The sequence below is a fragment of the Vulpes lagopus genome, chromosome X (genome assembly GCF_018345385.1).
Source record: "Vulpes lagopus strain Blue_001 chromosome X, ASM1834538v1, whole genome shotgun sequence".
In the NCBI taxonomy this organism is placed as follows: domain Eukaryota; kingdom Metazoa; phylum Chordata; class Mammalia; order Carnivora; family Canidae; genus Vulpes; species Vulpes lagopus.
Window position 1 is genome coordinate 105647022 of NC_054848.1, and position 17006 is coordinate 105664027.

Here is a 17006-nt window from a genome sequence, read left to right on the forward strand (position 1 = left end):
ATCATTCAATCATGTGATTATAAAACAATCTCTTCGTTTTCTGCCAAGAAACTGCTTAGCATGGCCTTGATTTCACATGCTCACCCTCTGAGGCCTAGCTCATCTCCAAGAACCCTAGGACACCTCCCTAGGTCTCCGTGTACTGATAATGCCCCCCTCCTGTTCCAGTGTAAACAAAATTCCTGAAGATACAAACATTCTTTGTTCCATCAATCCGGGAAGATTTCCACCAATTGCCCAGGTCCCAGGCTAGTCTTTGATTACTATGCTTTCTCACATGGTGGTGTGAAAGCTATGATGTTTTCCTTTCAAGCGAAATGTCTAAAATGTCCCAGGGACCAAGGGAGGGGGTGGCAGGAGAGTGGTAAGGAAGACTCTGAATGCATTTCTGCTGTAAAGGACCTTGCCATGGAAACCCAAGGTCAATGTAGCGACCCTGAGGACTTTTCAGTAGATCCAGTCCCACCTTCAGGTGTTTGGGACTCAGCTGAGAGCCTGGGTCCTGCAGTGGGGGCTGAACTGCCCTGGGGTGTGGGGAGACAACGGGATCCAGATCCAAGTCGCCTCTTTCCTGCTTTAGGGCTCAGTGCCCCTGCCGTCTTGTAGGTAAAGCCACTGGGGTCCCCCATTGATCTCAGTGAGTGTGGGTCCTGCCCCAGGGGTGCCCTGGAGTTGCTTTCCTTCCAAAGGCAGGGGCACTAGAGGTATTACAACCATCGGCCCTCTATAGACACATCTGCTCCAGATCCAAGGGCAGCAGTCCTCAGGAGACCCCAACACTTCCCATCCCTGGTGGGATCTGACACCTGGCTCAAGTGAGTTCATAGATCTGAACAAAAGCATTATGTGGAATAGCTCCTGTGAGGTTCACAAGCTAGTCCAAAAGTAGAGATGCTACTTTGATCTTATCACAGGAGGAAAGGTTTAGCAGGTGGAATTTCTTTCCGTCAGCAGCTTCAGGCTATGGAGTAGCCCTGAGGCCCATCATAGAAATGCCCTATTTGTGCAAAAGCAATGAATTCTACAGCCTGAGGAAAGAAACTGTTTAATATAAATTTGCAATCAGTTTGCATATATTTTGCTGGATGTACAAATAATAATCAGTGATTCCCATGTATCTCTCAGATAGGTCTTGAAATAAACATTTGGATAGATTGTTTTTCTAGCAATTTGTATTGTAACAAATGGATTCTTCCCTACTCACCACATTTTTATCCATTGTATAATGAAACATTTTAAATGCCAAAGTTCCCACCCAAGTGTTAGTTAAAAATGTCAGTGGCAAGAATTTAGCATTTTCAAAAATAATAATTACTAAAATAATAATAATAATAATAATAATAATAATACTCTAGAGCTTGCCCTATTATATTGATACTCAGCCATGATATTCTAAAATATCATGATTCTTTTCCAAGAAATAATATTTTTTAGTTCTGTACTTCAGAAGAACATGTGCTCTGACTTTCACTAAATATTTCTGTATACCCCATTGCAAATGGTGATTTCTATTTTGGTCATATGTTGTGCAGACCAATTTGGTAAGATATAGTGTGGACGTGCTAATATGACAAGAGTGTATTAATGGGAATCCTGGTTAATTTCACTGCATTAGAGACTTGGAAAAATTCAAATATATTCCAAATGCCTTATTGGCATATGACTGACACACGATGCACTGCACGCATTTGAAGTATATGCTTTAATACGGTTTGACATATGTATACATCGTGAAACCCATACTGCAGTTGAGATAATAAACATCTCCATAACCCCCAAAAATCTCCCCATGCCCTTTTGTAAACTCCTCATCCACTCTCCTCTAGCTTCCAACTCCCTCCCCTGAACCTCTCCCCGTTTTCAGGCAACCACTGAACTTCCGTCACCATTAATTTCTTTTTTTATAACTTCATGTCAGTAAAATTGTACAGAATGTACTCTTGTTTTCCAGCTTCTTTCATTCAGCCTCTTTGTAGAGCTATCCATGTGTTGCATGCATGGATAGTTCCTTTTTATTGCTGAATAATATTCCATTACTTGTATATGTCACAATTCATTTCAGCCATTCACCTGGTGATAGGTGGGTTGTTTTCAACTTGAAGCTCTTTTCAATAAAACTGGTATTAATATTTGTGTACAAATCTTCACATTGGACACATGCTTTCTTTCTGTAAGGTAAATACTTAGGGGCTCGGGATCCCTGGGTGGCGCAGCGGTTTGGCGCCTGCCTTTGGCCCAGGGCGCGATCCTGGAGACCCGGGATCGAATCCCACATCAGGCTCCCGGGGCATGGAGCCTGCTTCTCCCTCCGCCTGTGTCTCTGCCTCTCTCTCTCTCTGTGTGACTATCATAAATAAATAAAAAATTAAAAAAAAAATACTTAGGGGCTCAATGGCTACCTACCCCCATCTCCGCATCAGGTCCAAGCCCTTTTCCTGGGGAGATGGTTATCATACTTTATTCCATAACTCTCACGTGAATCCACTTCCAACCGGCTATGAAGATGAATAAACAGAACTTGGACCACCACCCAGTGGGGACCACAGGACTGGTTTGGACCATGACTCTGCACACAGACCAGAAAAGTATATGGGACCTTAAGCTCACCTTCCTTACTTTGATGACCAGTATACTGATCCTCCATCCTTTTGCTTATGGCAGGAGATGGCTTAAATACATAACTTAGATTGGTCCATGAAAAAAAAAAAAGGTAGATGTTAAGATGAACAATGTAAGAAACTCCCTGACTAGTTCCAAACCGGTTGTTTCATTTTTCATTCCTACCAGCAGTGTATGAAAGTTCCATCCTCCACAATGCTTAGTGCAGTCAGTATTTTTAATGTTGGCCATTCTCATGGGGGTTGTAGTGATAGTTAATTGTAGTTTTAATTTACATCTCCGTATTAACTAACTAATGATGTTGATCATCTTTTCATGTGCCTATTCGCTATTTGTATAATTTCTTGGATGAAGTGTTTGTTCAAATTGATTGCTCATTTATTTCGTGGAGCATCTGTTACTGACTTTTAAGGGACTTCTCATATTTTGGATATGGGTCCTTTATCAGATAAATGATTTGCAAATATTTTTCTCCCAGTCAGTGGCTTGTCTCTTCATTCTCTCAACAGTGTCTTTGGAAGAGTAGAAGGTTTTTTGTTTTTGTTTGTTTGTTTGTTTTTTCTTCATGTTGAGGCATCCTAATTTATCAGTTTGTTCATTTATGGATTGTGGTGTTGATGTGGCATTTAATAAAGCCTCACCTAAGCCAAGGTTGCAAGGATTTTCTCCCAGGTTTTCCTCTTCTGTGTTTTCTTCCATGTTTTTATAGCTTCAGGTCTTATACTGAGATCTATGATCCATTTTCAGTAGACTTTGTATATATGACGCAATTACATGGATCACAGTTTCTATTTGTTTTTGTATAGTCTAGGTCTTTTTGCCATGTGTACATGAATTTTAGATTCAGCTCTTAATTTCCAAATAATAATAATAATAATAATAATAATAATAATAATAAAGCCCTCTAGGATTTTGATTTGGATTGTATCGAATCTATAGATGAGTGTGGTGATTTTTCATCCTAACAATTTTCCCGTTAACAATTCTGAGCTTTCCAACCCAAGGATATGGAAAAATGTCCCAGAGACAATCTTTAGGTCATCTACAGAAAACTTAGTCACTAAAAGAAAATAGTTATGGTACTTTCCCACTTGATAAGTGTGATTAGAATTGAATTTGTTGAATTGTGGATGTTTTCTTCCTTACTCCTCTGTAAATCCACTTCAGTGAATTCCTGGGAACCTGGATGTTGAAAATGAGAGTAGGGCATAGCATGCATGTATTTGGGTCTGTATGCACATTTGTAAGTATGTTTGTTTGCATGTATGTATGTGTACGTCAGTGAAACTCTAGGAGTATTTATTTTGAGAAATAGGTGGGGTTAATCACTGCACATCACAGCTGTGCTATACAGATCCTAGTACACTATTAGGAATGAAAACAAAATGGTGGTGGCTTACTGTTTTTCCAGCATTCCTGGGCAGGCATGGCTGCCATGGTGACTGTGCCTACTGTGGGATTTGGTGCTGACTGAGCTCCCATTCAGGACTCTTGCCTAAATCAGTGGTGACTATGATAGTGGTGAAGTATTGCTTTTCTCATTCTGTCAGTCTTTCTAGATTTGTTAGTTGGCATTTGACTGTATGGTAGACTTTCCCTTCTCCTCTAAGGCTTATTTAGTTATGGGTTTATTCAAGTATTTGTTTATGTCAGTATGACCTATAGATTCCTATCTGTCCTAAGGAAATAGAGTAACAGATGCTAACATATAAACATATGGGTTTATTCAAGTATTTGTTTATATCAGTATGACCTATATTCCTATCTGTCCTAAGGAAATAGAGTAACAGATGCTAACATATAAACATATGGGTTTATTCAAGTATTTGTTTATATCAGTATGACCTATAGATTCCTATCTGTCCTAAGGAAATAGAGTAACAGATGCTAACATCTGTCCTAAAGTGTTAGCATCTGTTACTCTATTTCTTTTGATGCTCTGTTACTCTATTTCTTTTGATGCTCGAATTGGGCAGCGTTTAGCTCTTCAAGTTGGCCTCTGTGTCCACGAAACCTCCCTAGACTTCTCCTAATATGTACTTTGCTCTCTGAGCCTGCCTATTTCTCCATGTGTAGAAAGGAAGTAATGATGTCACCTCAGAGGATTACTTTGAGTATTTGAAGCAATAAAGTCTGAAAAATAACAACCTGCAACGTGTGGCATCTAGAGAGCCCTCAACAAATATTATTAGTTGCCCCGTCCAGCTTTGGCTCCTCCATTCTGTCAATGTGATGCCTCTGATATTAACATTATAGCATGACTTAATAGAGAGAATACTTAGACGTGGAGCGGCAAGCAGGGATGAGCCCACACTTCCGTGATGTGAGAGCTTCAGTGTCACTGCTGTGTGCAGGAGGGGGCTGTGGAATGGAGCTGGGGAAGAGGCACAGCATCACTGCACAGCTTCCAGTGACCTGAGTGGGGACAGGCAAGCACATCTTCACCCCTTTCCCCTGCCTTTCATGTGCTCCCCTTTCCTCTCACTTTCCTCTCTATTACATGTGCTGTCTGATACCCTGCCTCTCCTTTCTAGTGGAACGGCAGAGAAGGGTGTGGACTCTGAGCCCCTGAAACAGGAGGTGATAGAGAAGAACCAAGTGTGGTGCCCAGTGTATTAGACAAGTTGCTGGAGCAAGAGCAAAGAGATTAGGGTCCCATCACTGGGGTTTTCTTTGAAAGTCATGACCCTTCCACCAGCTTCATCTATGCAACAGGATAACACTACCCAATGCTCCAATCACTCAGGCATATTGTGGACTTTAAGCGTGATCCCCTGCGGGAAAGGAATCTGTGGTCACAGGTGGGAGGGAAAAACCGGTGCCCTTTTGAGTAATGATATTAACAGACACTCCCCAGTTATCACGGAACTCTGCATGGTAGCCATCACATTAATGCTATGCAAATGTCAGCTGTTTAGGTCACGATTTCTCCAAGTGTGGTTCTCAGACCACTACATTAATCACCGGAGCGTGTTAAATTTCCAGATTCCTGGGCCCACACTAAGTCAGCTCAATCAAAAACAGGGAGGCGGAATGGGGAGCATCTACATTTTGAGTGATATCCACTGTTGTTTCTGGTGCCCATCCAAGTTTGAAATGTACTGCTGTGGATTTGCAACAAACACTCAGAGCAGTAGCCGCTGCTCGGGAAACATGGCGGAGCAAGAGCAAAGAAAAAAGATCCCTTTGGTTCCAGAAAATCTCCTGAAAAAGAGGAAGGCTTATCAGGCCCTTAAAGCCACTCAAGCAAAGCAGGCGCTTTTGGACAAGAAGGAGCAGAATAAAGGAAAAAAGCTCAAGTTTAAGCGACTGGAGTGGTTCCTACATGATTCCTGGCGGCAGCAGCGTGACAGGGTGCACCTCAGACGCCTGGAAGTGAAACCTCATGGCTTAGAAGTGCCAGATAAACATTCCTTGGCCTTCGTTGTACACATCCAAAGGATTAATGGGGTGAGTTCACTGGTACAGAGGACCATTGCAAGGCTGCGCCTGAAGAAGATCTTCAGTGGTGTCTTTTTCAGAGTAACCCCCCAGACCATGAAGACACTGCGGATAGTGGAACCTTATGTGACCTGGGGATTTCCAAATCTGAAGTCTGTCCGGGAACTCATCTTGAAACGTGGACAAGCCAAGGTCAAGAATAAAACCATCCCTTTGACGGACAACACAGTGATTGAGGAGCATCTGGGGAAGTATGGTGTTATTTGCTTGGAAGACCTCATTCATGAAATTGCCTTTCCGGGGAAGAATTTCCAGGCCATCTCTGCGTTCTTACGTCCTTTCCACCTCTCAATGGCCCGACATGCTACCAAGAACAGAGTGGGCTTCCTCAAGAAGGTGGGCTTACCTGGCTATCGAGGTGAACGCATCAATCAGCTCATTCGACAGCCGAATTAAACCCAGAATATCTGGAAGCACAGTGCATTGGTGGCATGTGTTTTGTCTTCTGGAATTGTTACCAGTATCTTGAAAGAAGATTATTTTCTGCTATATCTTCAGAAACTAGAGGGAGGGTCAAGGAAAAGATGATGATGCTCCTGGCAGGCACTTCTGACCACAGCAGTTTCAAGGAAAAATTCCAGTGTATTTTCCACATTGCCTGCCACTGCCACCTCTCAAATCAGCAGAGGACTCATGCCATAGAAGGAGTCCTGCGGCGTCACATCTTCTGTCCTGAGGTTTAATGGTGAACGAATACCCAAACGTGAATGGAAGACGGCAGTGGACCAAGCTCAGGGACATACTTGAACCTGGGGGTTCTGGGGCCTTGCTTTGGACAGACCTTGAAATAGTTACAAAGAAGAGCACAAAAACAGTGCTCAGCTGTCTCTGTTGTGAGTCTGTGTTCTAACTTTTTGGTGACAGCTTTGCGAGTTCTCACACTTGGCTGGCCCCTGAAGTGTATTTGGTGGCATCCTTCACCTAGCCTGCCATTGGTTTGGTCCATTGCTTTAGCTCAGGATCTTAACCTGTTCTTAAGTCTATGAGAAGGGAATAGCACTTTTCCCAGAAAACCTATACACTCAGATTTTTGCTTGGAAGTTTTGTATGTTCATAGACTCTTCTTAGGGATCCATGCACCTATGTAAGGAAGTCCTGCAATACCTGTATTGGTCACCTGGGCCCTGACATTGTTAGTCTTCTCTGGTCTCATGGCCTGTGGAAGACCAAAGCTTACCAAGATAGCTTTTCCCCTTGAATCCAATTGGGTGTTTCCTAGGAACACAGTGGTAGGGCAGCCCGGGTGGCTCAGTGGTTTAGCACCGCCTTCAGCCCAGGGCATGATCCTGGAGACCCAGGATCAAGTCCCACATCGGGCTCCCTGCAGGGAGCCTGCTTCTCCCTCTGCCTGTGTCTCTGCCTCTCTCTCTCATGAATAAATAAAATCTTTTAAAAAAAAAAAGTGGTAGGGATGCCTGGATGGCTCAGCAGTTGAGCTCTGCTTTCAGCTCTGGGTGTAATCCTGGAGTTCGGGGATCAAGTCTCACATCAGGCTGAGGGGAGCCTGCTTCTTCCTCTACCTGTGTCTCTGCCTCTCTCTGTCTCTCATGAATTAAAAAAAATCTTAAAAAAAAACACTCATTAAAAAATTAGAATTCTTAAATGTTTGACTTCCTTGTCAACTTCTCCTGCCATTCAGTTCCAAGTATCTGTGTCTTCTCCAGTGTGTCCCATAGGTATCAATTTCTTCTTGTAAGTAATATACATTCAGTGATATATATATATATATATATATATATATATATATATATAAAGCACTGAACAAGAAACAGGGGACTCAGCACAGAGGACCAGATAGGAAAGGTCCCTGGAGCTTTCATTCCAGTTTGGGAACACTGGCAATAAGCAGATAAATCAATAAGTGGGGAAATTCCATAAGGGGATTTGTGCTTTAAGAAAAATGAACACATGAATACAGTAGAAAATGTCTGGTCAGGGACAACTATAAATGGTGTTTTCAGTGAAGCTCTTTCTCACGAAGTGCCTTTGAACTGAGTCCTGAACAACAAGAAAAAGCCAGGCCCAGGCAGGCCTTTTTGTGTATACACAAGCATTGTGTGTGAGTACCCATTGTTCCAGAAGCAGACAAAAATCGCAGGGGGCTGGAGCTTGGCAGACAAAGTACAGATGGTAGGAGATCAAGTAGAATGGGAAGACAGGGGCCAACCCAGTGACTATAAGGAGAAGTAAGGTATTCACACTTACACAGTTAGTAAGTGGCAAAACTTGGTTTTAGAACTAGTCTACTATCAGAGCCCACATTCCTAACCAGTACATTTAGCAAGAAGAAAAAGACATGTGTTGAAGTATATCAACTCATGGTGGTAGATGTTAGGCTGGGGTCTCCTGACACTCTAAAAAGAAGCAAAGCAAGACAAAACAAAAACAAACAAACAAACCCAACAAACAAAACTAACTCCCTGGAGTGACTCACAGGATCTGTTTGGTGGAAACTATGCTTCAGAAGCATTTTGCCTTGTGCTAGGAGGTGATTATTTAATAAAAGTGGCAAAGGTAATAATTATAAAAACAGAAAAGTTAATAATTCTCACAGTTACTACACATTAGACAACTTGGCTGTTAAGATAATTCCTCAGACTTCCATGGTGTATTTGTTTTCCCCTTTTACTAACTCAGAGTGCCTTTCTAGATGGGGATCACATTTCTCTATGCCTGCAACCTCCCTGCCAACCAGGGATGTTGCAGAGTTGGTCTGATCCACTTTGGCAAGTTAGGTCAGAAGGAGTGTTGTCTAGAGTTAGTGGGTTAGGTCTGTCACTGTGGCCAGGTATGTCTCCTGTCATGCACCCAGTTGCCTGTCCATCAGACATAGTATTAGCTTTGTTCTTCTGCTCAGTAAGTCACTTTTCAGGGGCTCAGAGGATGCATATTTGTCTGAGGTTACCCTGCAGATAATTTAAGACAACACTGTATTAGTCAGCATTCCCCAGAGAAATAGAATCCACAGGATGTGGAGTGTGTGTGTGTGTGTGTGTGTGTGTGTGTGTGTGTGTGTATAGAGGTGGGGGGCAGATAATAGGTAGATTTGAAGGAATTGGCTCACACAATTATGGAGGCTGAAGGCCCTCTGCTGCCTACCTAGTTCATCCTTGCTCAGGGGAGGTCAATCTTTTGTTCTATTCAGGCCTTCAACTGATTGGATGAGGCCCACTCACAGTATGGTTTATGCAAAGTCACCAATTTAAATGTTATTCTCATTCAGAAACACTGACAGAAACATCCACAATTGACCAAATACCTGGGTACTGTGGAAAGCCAAGTTGATACTTAACCATCTCAGATACTAAGTACCTTAAAGTAATAGGAAATGAAGAGCTGATTTTCCTCTCTTTCTCTATCCATCTAGAATAGTTTCCAGATGTTCTAATTCCTGCTGTTAGGCTTTAAATTGGCCAAAAAAGAGTGAGCCCACAAAACCTGAGACACTCCAGTCTCAAACCTTAATAATTAATAAAGGCAGATCCTAGGTCCATGCTTGCTTGCACTCTCTCTCTCTCACTCCCCCCACAACCACATACTGTCTAGCCTTCGGGTGCGTCATGCATCCTCCCATATCTGTGAGTAATAAATCTTGTTCCTCAAAGTTCCCTGATGGTTTTTTGCTGAAGCACATCCTGCAATAATAATGCAATCATAATAAACCACAGGGAAGAACCACAAGGGCCATTCCAGCCACAACATTGGCCCCTGTGGGGGAAATGCCTGTGGGGTCTTCCTAGGAGTAAAACAGGTGTGGGTGAGTGCCTCAGGCATTCCTAGCCGCTATCAATAGGCTGGCTGTTGTGATACTGACAGTGATAGCATCACTATCAATAGGCTGGGACTGACACAACAATAGAGTATTGCATTGTGTGACTATTTTACAATCTATGCGCATGTTATGGGGACTTGGGTATTTTCCATATTTTGACTTATTATGATAATGCGGCTCTGAACATTCTTGTACATATCTCTGGGTGGACATTTCCTTCCTTTCTCTTGGGCAGGTACCAAAGAGTGGCATTTCCAAGTTGTAGGGCGTGTGCATGCTGAGCTCAGAAAATACTCTGAAGCAATTTTCCAAAGGGTTTGTTCTCATCTGCATTCTCACCAGCAGTGTGTAAGAGTTGCCCTGCTCCACAGCTTCGCCAACACTTGGTATTTTCCATCTTTTTCATTTTTGTTGCTTTGGTGGTATCCCATTGTGGTGTTAATTTTAATTTCTCTATTTTAATTAGGTTCTCCTAAACTTAACTCTCTCTGAACTGTTTAGTCTCATTTGGTCTAAAGAAATCTCATCTTCTTTTTTTAACCTTCCTATTCATTTACTTAAGAAACTGGATCTTTGGCCTATGGAGTTTGCATTCCGGATTTTGCCAATCATATCCTTATTGTTTATTACGTTCCTCTGCCTTTCCTCCTTCCTTCAAATCACTAATTAGGGTTAGAGGCTTGCAGTGATTTGGGTCTTTGGGCAAGAGTACCTCAGATGTGGTGGTGGACTTCCCATAACCTTACACCAGGAGCCTAGTAGTGTCTGGTTGTCTCTCCTCCTGTAATGATGAGATTGATCACTGGGCTCAGCTGTTGTCAGCCTGATCCAGTCAGTATGAAATCTTCCATCTGCTTCTCACCTCATATTTTTCACAGCCTCTGATGACTGTTGCCTAGAACCGCATTCCAGTAAGGTTACAAAAGTATGATGCACTATTTCATTGATTTCTTCTTTGTTTAAAAACGTTTTATTTATTTATTAGAGACACAGAGAGAGAAAGAGAGAGGCAGACACATGGGTAGAGGGAGAAGCAGGCTCTCCAACGAGCAGGGAGCCCAATGCGGGACTCGATCCCAGGACCCCGGGATCATGACCTGAGCCAAAGGCAGACGCTCGACCACTGAACCACCCAGGTGCCCCTTCTTTGATTTCTTTTGCATGTTCTTTTATAAAAGAAACTTCCCCTCATCAATTATTAGGTTATGCATATGTATAGTAAGCACAGGATGGTAATGTGAATGCTTAGTTCTTTTGCAATATTTCCACTGTCTAAAATAATGAGTTGTTTCCCTAGGATCCTCAAAGGTGAGCATGAGTAGGCTTTGTTGGTGGTGGTGGAGGTGGTGGTGTTTTCCTTTTTACATTCTCATCGTGAGTTCAGGGATGTTGCTGTATTTGATGTGCTTTAGTGTCTTGTAGTCATTAATGTTTTTGATAATTGTTCTACTTTCGGCCAGTGGGAGCCTCTTCAGGTTGGCTTCTGTCTCTTTTTGGCATAGTTTCTGGTATGAGAGTTCAATCCAGACTTACCTGGTACAACCCCAGCTTAGACCTGGAATCAGCCATTTAGTGGGAAATGTGCCTAAAGGATTCAGTCTGGGGACTAGAGTTGCTCATTGCTACTGGGTTGGTCATTGTTTCTTGCCTTTTCCAGTGCAGGGAGCCTGTGAATCTATGTTTTATTTTTTAGGGAATACACATTGGAGGGGAGGGGGCAAGATGGCGGAAGAGTAGGGTCCCCAAGTCACCTGTCCCCACCAAATTACCTAGATAACTTTCAAATCATCCTGAAAACCTACGAATTCGGTCTGAGATTTAAAGAGAGAACAGCTGGAATGCTACAGTGAGAAGAGTTTGCACTTCTATCAAGGTAGGAAGACGGGGGAAAAAATAAATAAAAAAGCATCCAAGGGGGAGGGGCCCCGTGAGGAGCTGGGCTAAGGCCACCCTGAGAGTGCCCCCAGGACAGGAAAGCCCCGTCCTGGAGAAGCAGGAGCTTCACCAATCTTCCCGGATGGAAAGGTGCGTGCAGAGAGTCGGGGCAGGATCCCAGGAGGGGCGGGGATGCCCTCAGGCTCCCAGAGGCACTAACAGAGGAACTGCACCCCAGGGGAGAGCGCGCCACACACCTCGGAGGAGCTCCCTAAAGGTTTGCAGCGCACACAACCGGCTGAGGACTGCGGAGGCCCGGGAGCAGTTTGGTGGTGGCACCGACTGGGGCTCCTCGCAGAGGGGCCTGCGCAGGCCCCGGAGCCCAGGGCGCCGGGGGGCACAGCCCAAGATTGGGCGCTCCCCCTGGGACAGGCAGAGGATGGGAGGACACAGTACAGCAAGGACGTTCCTGGCACTGGGCGGCCCCGAGCTGTTCAGATCAGCGGCCCCCACCCCGGAGCATCCAGGCCCCTGCGGACTGGGAGCTATGGTACTAACTGCGGAGCTGACTCCAGGGCTGGAGAGCTGGCCTCCGCCACTGTTGTTGTTCCTCCTGGGACTCACAGGATAAACAACTCCCACTGAGCCATGCACCAGGCAGGGGGCTGAGCAGCTACCCCAGGTGCACACACCTGAGAATCAGCAAAGTAGGCCCCTCCCCCAGGAGTCCAGCTAGAAGGACAGGGGAAAAGCAAGTTATTGTCCAAGCAGCACTGGAAAGTTCTAGGGGAAGTTGAGGGATTTACAGAATATAGAACCAGAGGATACTCCCCCTTGTTTTTTGTTTTTTGTTTGCTTCCCCCTCTTTTTCCTTTTTTCTTTTCTTTTCTTTCCTTTTTGCCCTTCTCTCTTTTTCTCCTTTTTCCAGTACAATTTGTTTTTGGCCACTCTGCAGTGAGCAAAATGACTAGAAGGATAAAATCATCTCAAAAGAAAATATCGGGGGGGGAGGGGCAAGATGGCGGAAGAGTAGGGTCTCCAAGTCACCTGTCCTCAACAAATTACCCAGAAAACCATCCAATCATCCTGAAAATCTACGAATTCGGCCTGAGATTTAAAGAGAGACCAGCTGGAACGCTACAGTGAGAAGAGTTCGCGCTTCTATCAAGGTAGAAAGACGGGAAAAAAGAAATAAAGAAACAAAAGGCCTCCAAGGGGGAGGGGCCCTGCGAGGAGCCGGGCTGAGGCCGGGGCAAGTGTCCCCAGGGCAGGAGAGCCCCGTCCCAGAGAGGCAGGATCTGCACCAACCTTCCCCGCGGAAAGGGACTCCCGGGGAATTGGAGCAGGATCCCCAGAAAGGCTGGGATGCCCTCGGGCTCCCTGGGACAGTAACAGAGGAACTGCGCCCCAGGAGAGTGCGCCGAGCTCCCTAAGGGCTGCAATGCTCGGCGGGACCCGGAGCAGCTCGGAGGGGCTCGGGCTGCGGCTCCGCGGAGGGGGCTGCGCGGCTCCGGGAGCAGCTCGGCGGCGGCGGCTCGGGCGGAGGAAGAAGCTCCGCGCGGAGGGGGCGGCGCGGCCCCAGGAACAGCTCGGAGGGGCTCAGGCGGCGACTCCGCGAAGGGGGCTACGGGGCGGGAGTGCGAATCCAACAGCGCAGGCTCCGGAGCACAGGGCGCCGGGACACAGCCCAGGATCCGGCCTCCCCCCTGGACTGGCAGAGGCCGGGAGGGCCCAGGACAGCGAGGACGCTCCTGCCTGGAACTGAGCATATCAGCGGCCCCGCCCCGAAGCCCCCAGGCCCTGCAGATGGAGAGCCCCGGAGTTACTGCGGGAGCTGACTCCAGGGTCCCAGAGCTGCCCCCGCCACTGTGGCTTCCTCCCGGGGCCTCACGGGGTAAACACCCCCCACTGAGCCCTGCACCAGGCAGGGGGCAGAGCAGCTCCCCCAAGTGCCAACACCTGAGAATCAGCACAGCAGGCCCCTCCACAAGAAGACCAGCGACACGGGCCAGTTCCAAGGGAAGTCAAGGGTCTTAAAGTATACAGAATCGGAGGATACTCCCCCGTGTTTTTTTTTGTTTTGTTTTTTTGTTTTCTTTTTGTTTTTGTTTTTGTTTTTGTTTTTTTTGTGCTTTTTTTTTCTTTCTTCTTGATTTCTGATTGCTTTCCCCACCCCACCCCCCCTTTTTTTCTTTCTTTTTTCTCCTTTCTTTCTTTTTCTTTCTTTTTCTTCTCTTTTTCCCCTTTTTTTCTTCTTTCTCTTTTTTCTTTTTCTCTTTTCTTTCCTTCTCTCTCTTTTTCTCCTTTTCCCAATACAACATGTTTTTGGCCACTCTGCACTGAGCAAAATGACTAGAAGGAAAACCTCACCTCGAAAAAAAAGAATCAGAAACAGCCCTCTCTCCCACAGAGTTACAAAATATGGATTACAATTCAATGTCAGAAAGCCAATTCAGAAGCACTATTTTACAGCTACTGGTGGCTCTAGAAAAAACCATAAAGGACTCAAGAGACTTCATGAGTGCAGAATTTAGATCCAATCAGACAGAAAGTAAAAATCAATTAAATGAGATGCAATCCAAGCTAGAAGTCTTAACGACAAGGGTTAACGAGGTGGAAGAACGAGTGAGTGACATAGAAGACAAGCTGATGGCAAAGAGGGAAACTGAGGAAAAAAGAGACAAGCAATTAAAAGATCATGAAGATAGATTAAGGGAAATAAATGACAGCCTGAGGAAGAAAAACCTACGTTTAATTGGGGTTCCCGAGGGCGCGGAAAGGGACAGAGGGCCAGAATATGTATTTGAACAAATCCTAGCTGAAAACTTTCCTAATCTGGGAAGGGAAACAGGCATTCAGATCCAGGAAATAGAGAGATCCCCGCCTAAAATCAACAAAAACCGTTCAACACCTCGACATTTAATAGTGAAGCTTGCAAATTCCAAGGATAAGGAGAAGATCCTTAAAGCAGCAAGAGAAAAAAAGTCCCTGACTTTTATGGGGAGGAATATTAGGGTAACAGCAGACCTCTCCACAGAGGCCTGGCAGGCCAGAAAGGGATGGCAGGATATATACAGGGTCCTAAATGAAAAGAACATGCAACCAAGAATACTTTATCCAACAAGGCTTTCATTCAAAATGGAAGGAGAGATAAAGAGCTTCCAAGACAGGCAGGAATTGAAAGAATATGTAACCTCCAAACCAGCTCTGCAAGAAATTTTAAGGGGGACTCTTAAAATTCCCCTTTAAGAAGAAGTTCAGTGGAACAATCCACAAAAAACAAGGACTGAATAGATATGATGACACTAAACTCATATCTCTCAATAGTAACTCTGAACGTGAACGGGCTTAATGACCCCATCAAAAGGCGCAGGGTTTCAGACTGGATAAAAAAGCAGAACCCATCTATTTGCTGTCTACAAGAGACTCATTTTAGACAGAAGGACACCTACAACCTGAAAATAAAAGGTTGCTGAACCATTTACCATTCAAACCGTCCTCAAAAGAAAGCAGGGGTTGCCATCCTTATATCAGATAAATTAAAATTTACCCCGAAGACTATAGTGAAAGATGAAGAGGGACACTATCTCATACTCAAAGGATCTATCCAACAAGAGGACTTAACAATCCTCAATATATATGCCCCGAATGTGGGAGCTGCCAAATATTTAAACCAATTAATAACCAAACTGAAGAAATACTTGTATAATAATACACTTATACTTGGTGACTTCAATCTAGCTCTCTCTATACTAGATAGGTCTTCTAAGCACAACATATCCAAAGAAACGAGAGCTTTAAATGATATACTGGACCAGATGGATTTCACAAATATCTACAGAGTTTACATCCAAACTCAACTGAATACACATTCTTCTCAAGTGCAAATGGATCTTTCTCAAGAATAGACCACATACTGGGTCACAAATCGGGTCTGAACCGATACCAAAAGATCAGGATAGTCCCCTGTATATTCTCAGAGCATAATGCCTTGAAATTAGAACTTAATCACAACAAGAAGTTTGGAAGGACCACAAACACGTGGAGGTTAAGGACCATCCTGCTAAAAGATGAAAAGGTCAACCAGGAAATTAAGGAAGAATTAAAAAGATTCAAGGAAACTAATGAGAATGAAGATACAACCGATCAAAATCTTTGGGATGCAGCAAAAGCAGTCCTGAGGGGGAAATACATCGCAATACAAGCATCCATTCAAAAACTGCAAAGATCTCAAATTCAAAAGCTCACCTCACACATAAAGGAACTAGAGAAAAAGCAACAAATAGACCCCAACCCCAGCAGAAGAAGACAGTTAATTAAAATTCGAGCAGAACTCAATGATATCGAGACCAAAAGAACTGTGGAACAGATCAACAGAACCAGGAGTTGGTTCTTTGAAAGAATTAATAAGATAGATAAACCATTAGCCAACCTTACTAAAAGAAGAGAGAGAAGACTCAAATTAATAAAATCATGAATGAGAAAGGAGAGATCACTACCAACACCAAGGAAATACAAACGATTTTAAAGACATATTATGAACAGCTGTACGCCAATAAATTAGGCAATCTAGAAGAAATGGACGCATTCCTAGAAAGCCACAAACTACCAAAACTGGAGCAGGAAGAAATAGAAAACCTGAACAGGCCAATAACCAGGGAGGAAATTGAAGCAGTCATCAAAAACCTCCCAAGGCACAAGAGTCCAGGGCCAGATGGCTTCCCAGGGGAATTCTATCAAACGTTTAAAGAAGAAATCATACCTATTCTGCTAAAGTTATTTGGAAAGATAGAAAGAGATGGAGTACTTCCAAATTCGTTCTATAAGGCCAGCATCACCTTAATTCCGAAACCAGACAAAGACCCCACCAAAAAGGAGAATTACAGACCAATATCCCTGATGAACGTGGATGCAAAAATTCTCAACAAGATACTAGCCAATAGGATCCAACAACACATTAAGAAAATTATTCACCATGACCAAGTAGGATTTATCCCCGGGACACAAGGCAGGTTCAACACTCGTAAAAACATCAATGTGATTCATCATATCAGCAAGAGAAAAACCAAAAACCATATGATCCTCTCATTAGATGCAGAGAAAGCATTTGACAATATACAGCATCCATTCCTGATCAAAACCCTTCAGAGTGTTGGGATAGAGGGAACTTTCCTCGACATCTTTAAAGCCATTTACGAAAAGCCCACAGCAAATATCATTCTCAATGGGGAAGCACTGG

General features: G+C 44.1%; 1 protein-coding gene across 1 annotated transcript; it reads left to right on the forward strand.

Annotated features, from left to right (window-relative positions):
* The first annotated feature begins 5758 nt into the window (after positions 1-5758).
* On the forward strand, positions 5759-6516 carry LOC121483282 (60S ribosomal protein L7-like 1). Its single transcript, XM_041741683.1, has one exon. The coding sequence runs from the start codon at positions 5773-5775 to the stop codon at positions 6514-6516; it is 744 nt and encodes a 247-aa protein (XP_041597617.1). The 5' UTR covers positions 5759-5772.
* The last annotated feature ends 10490 nt before the right edge of the window (positions 6517-17006 follow it).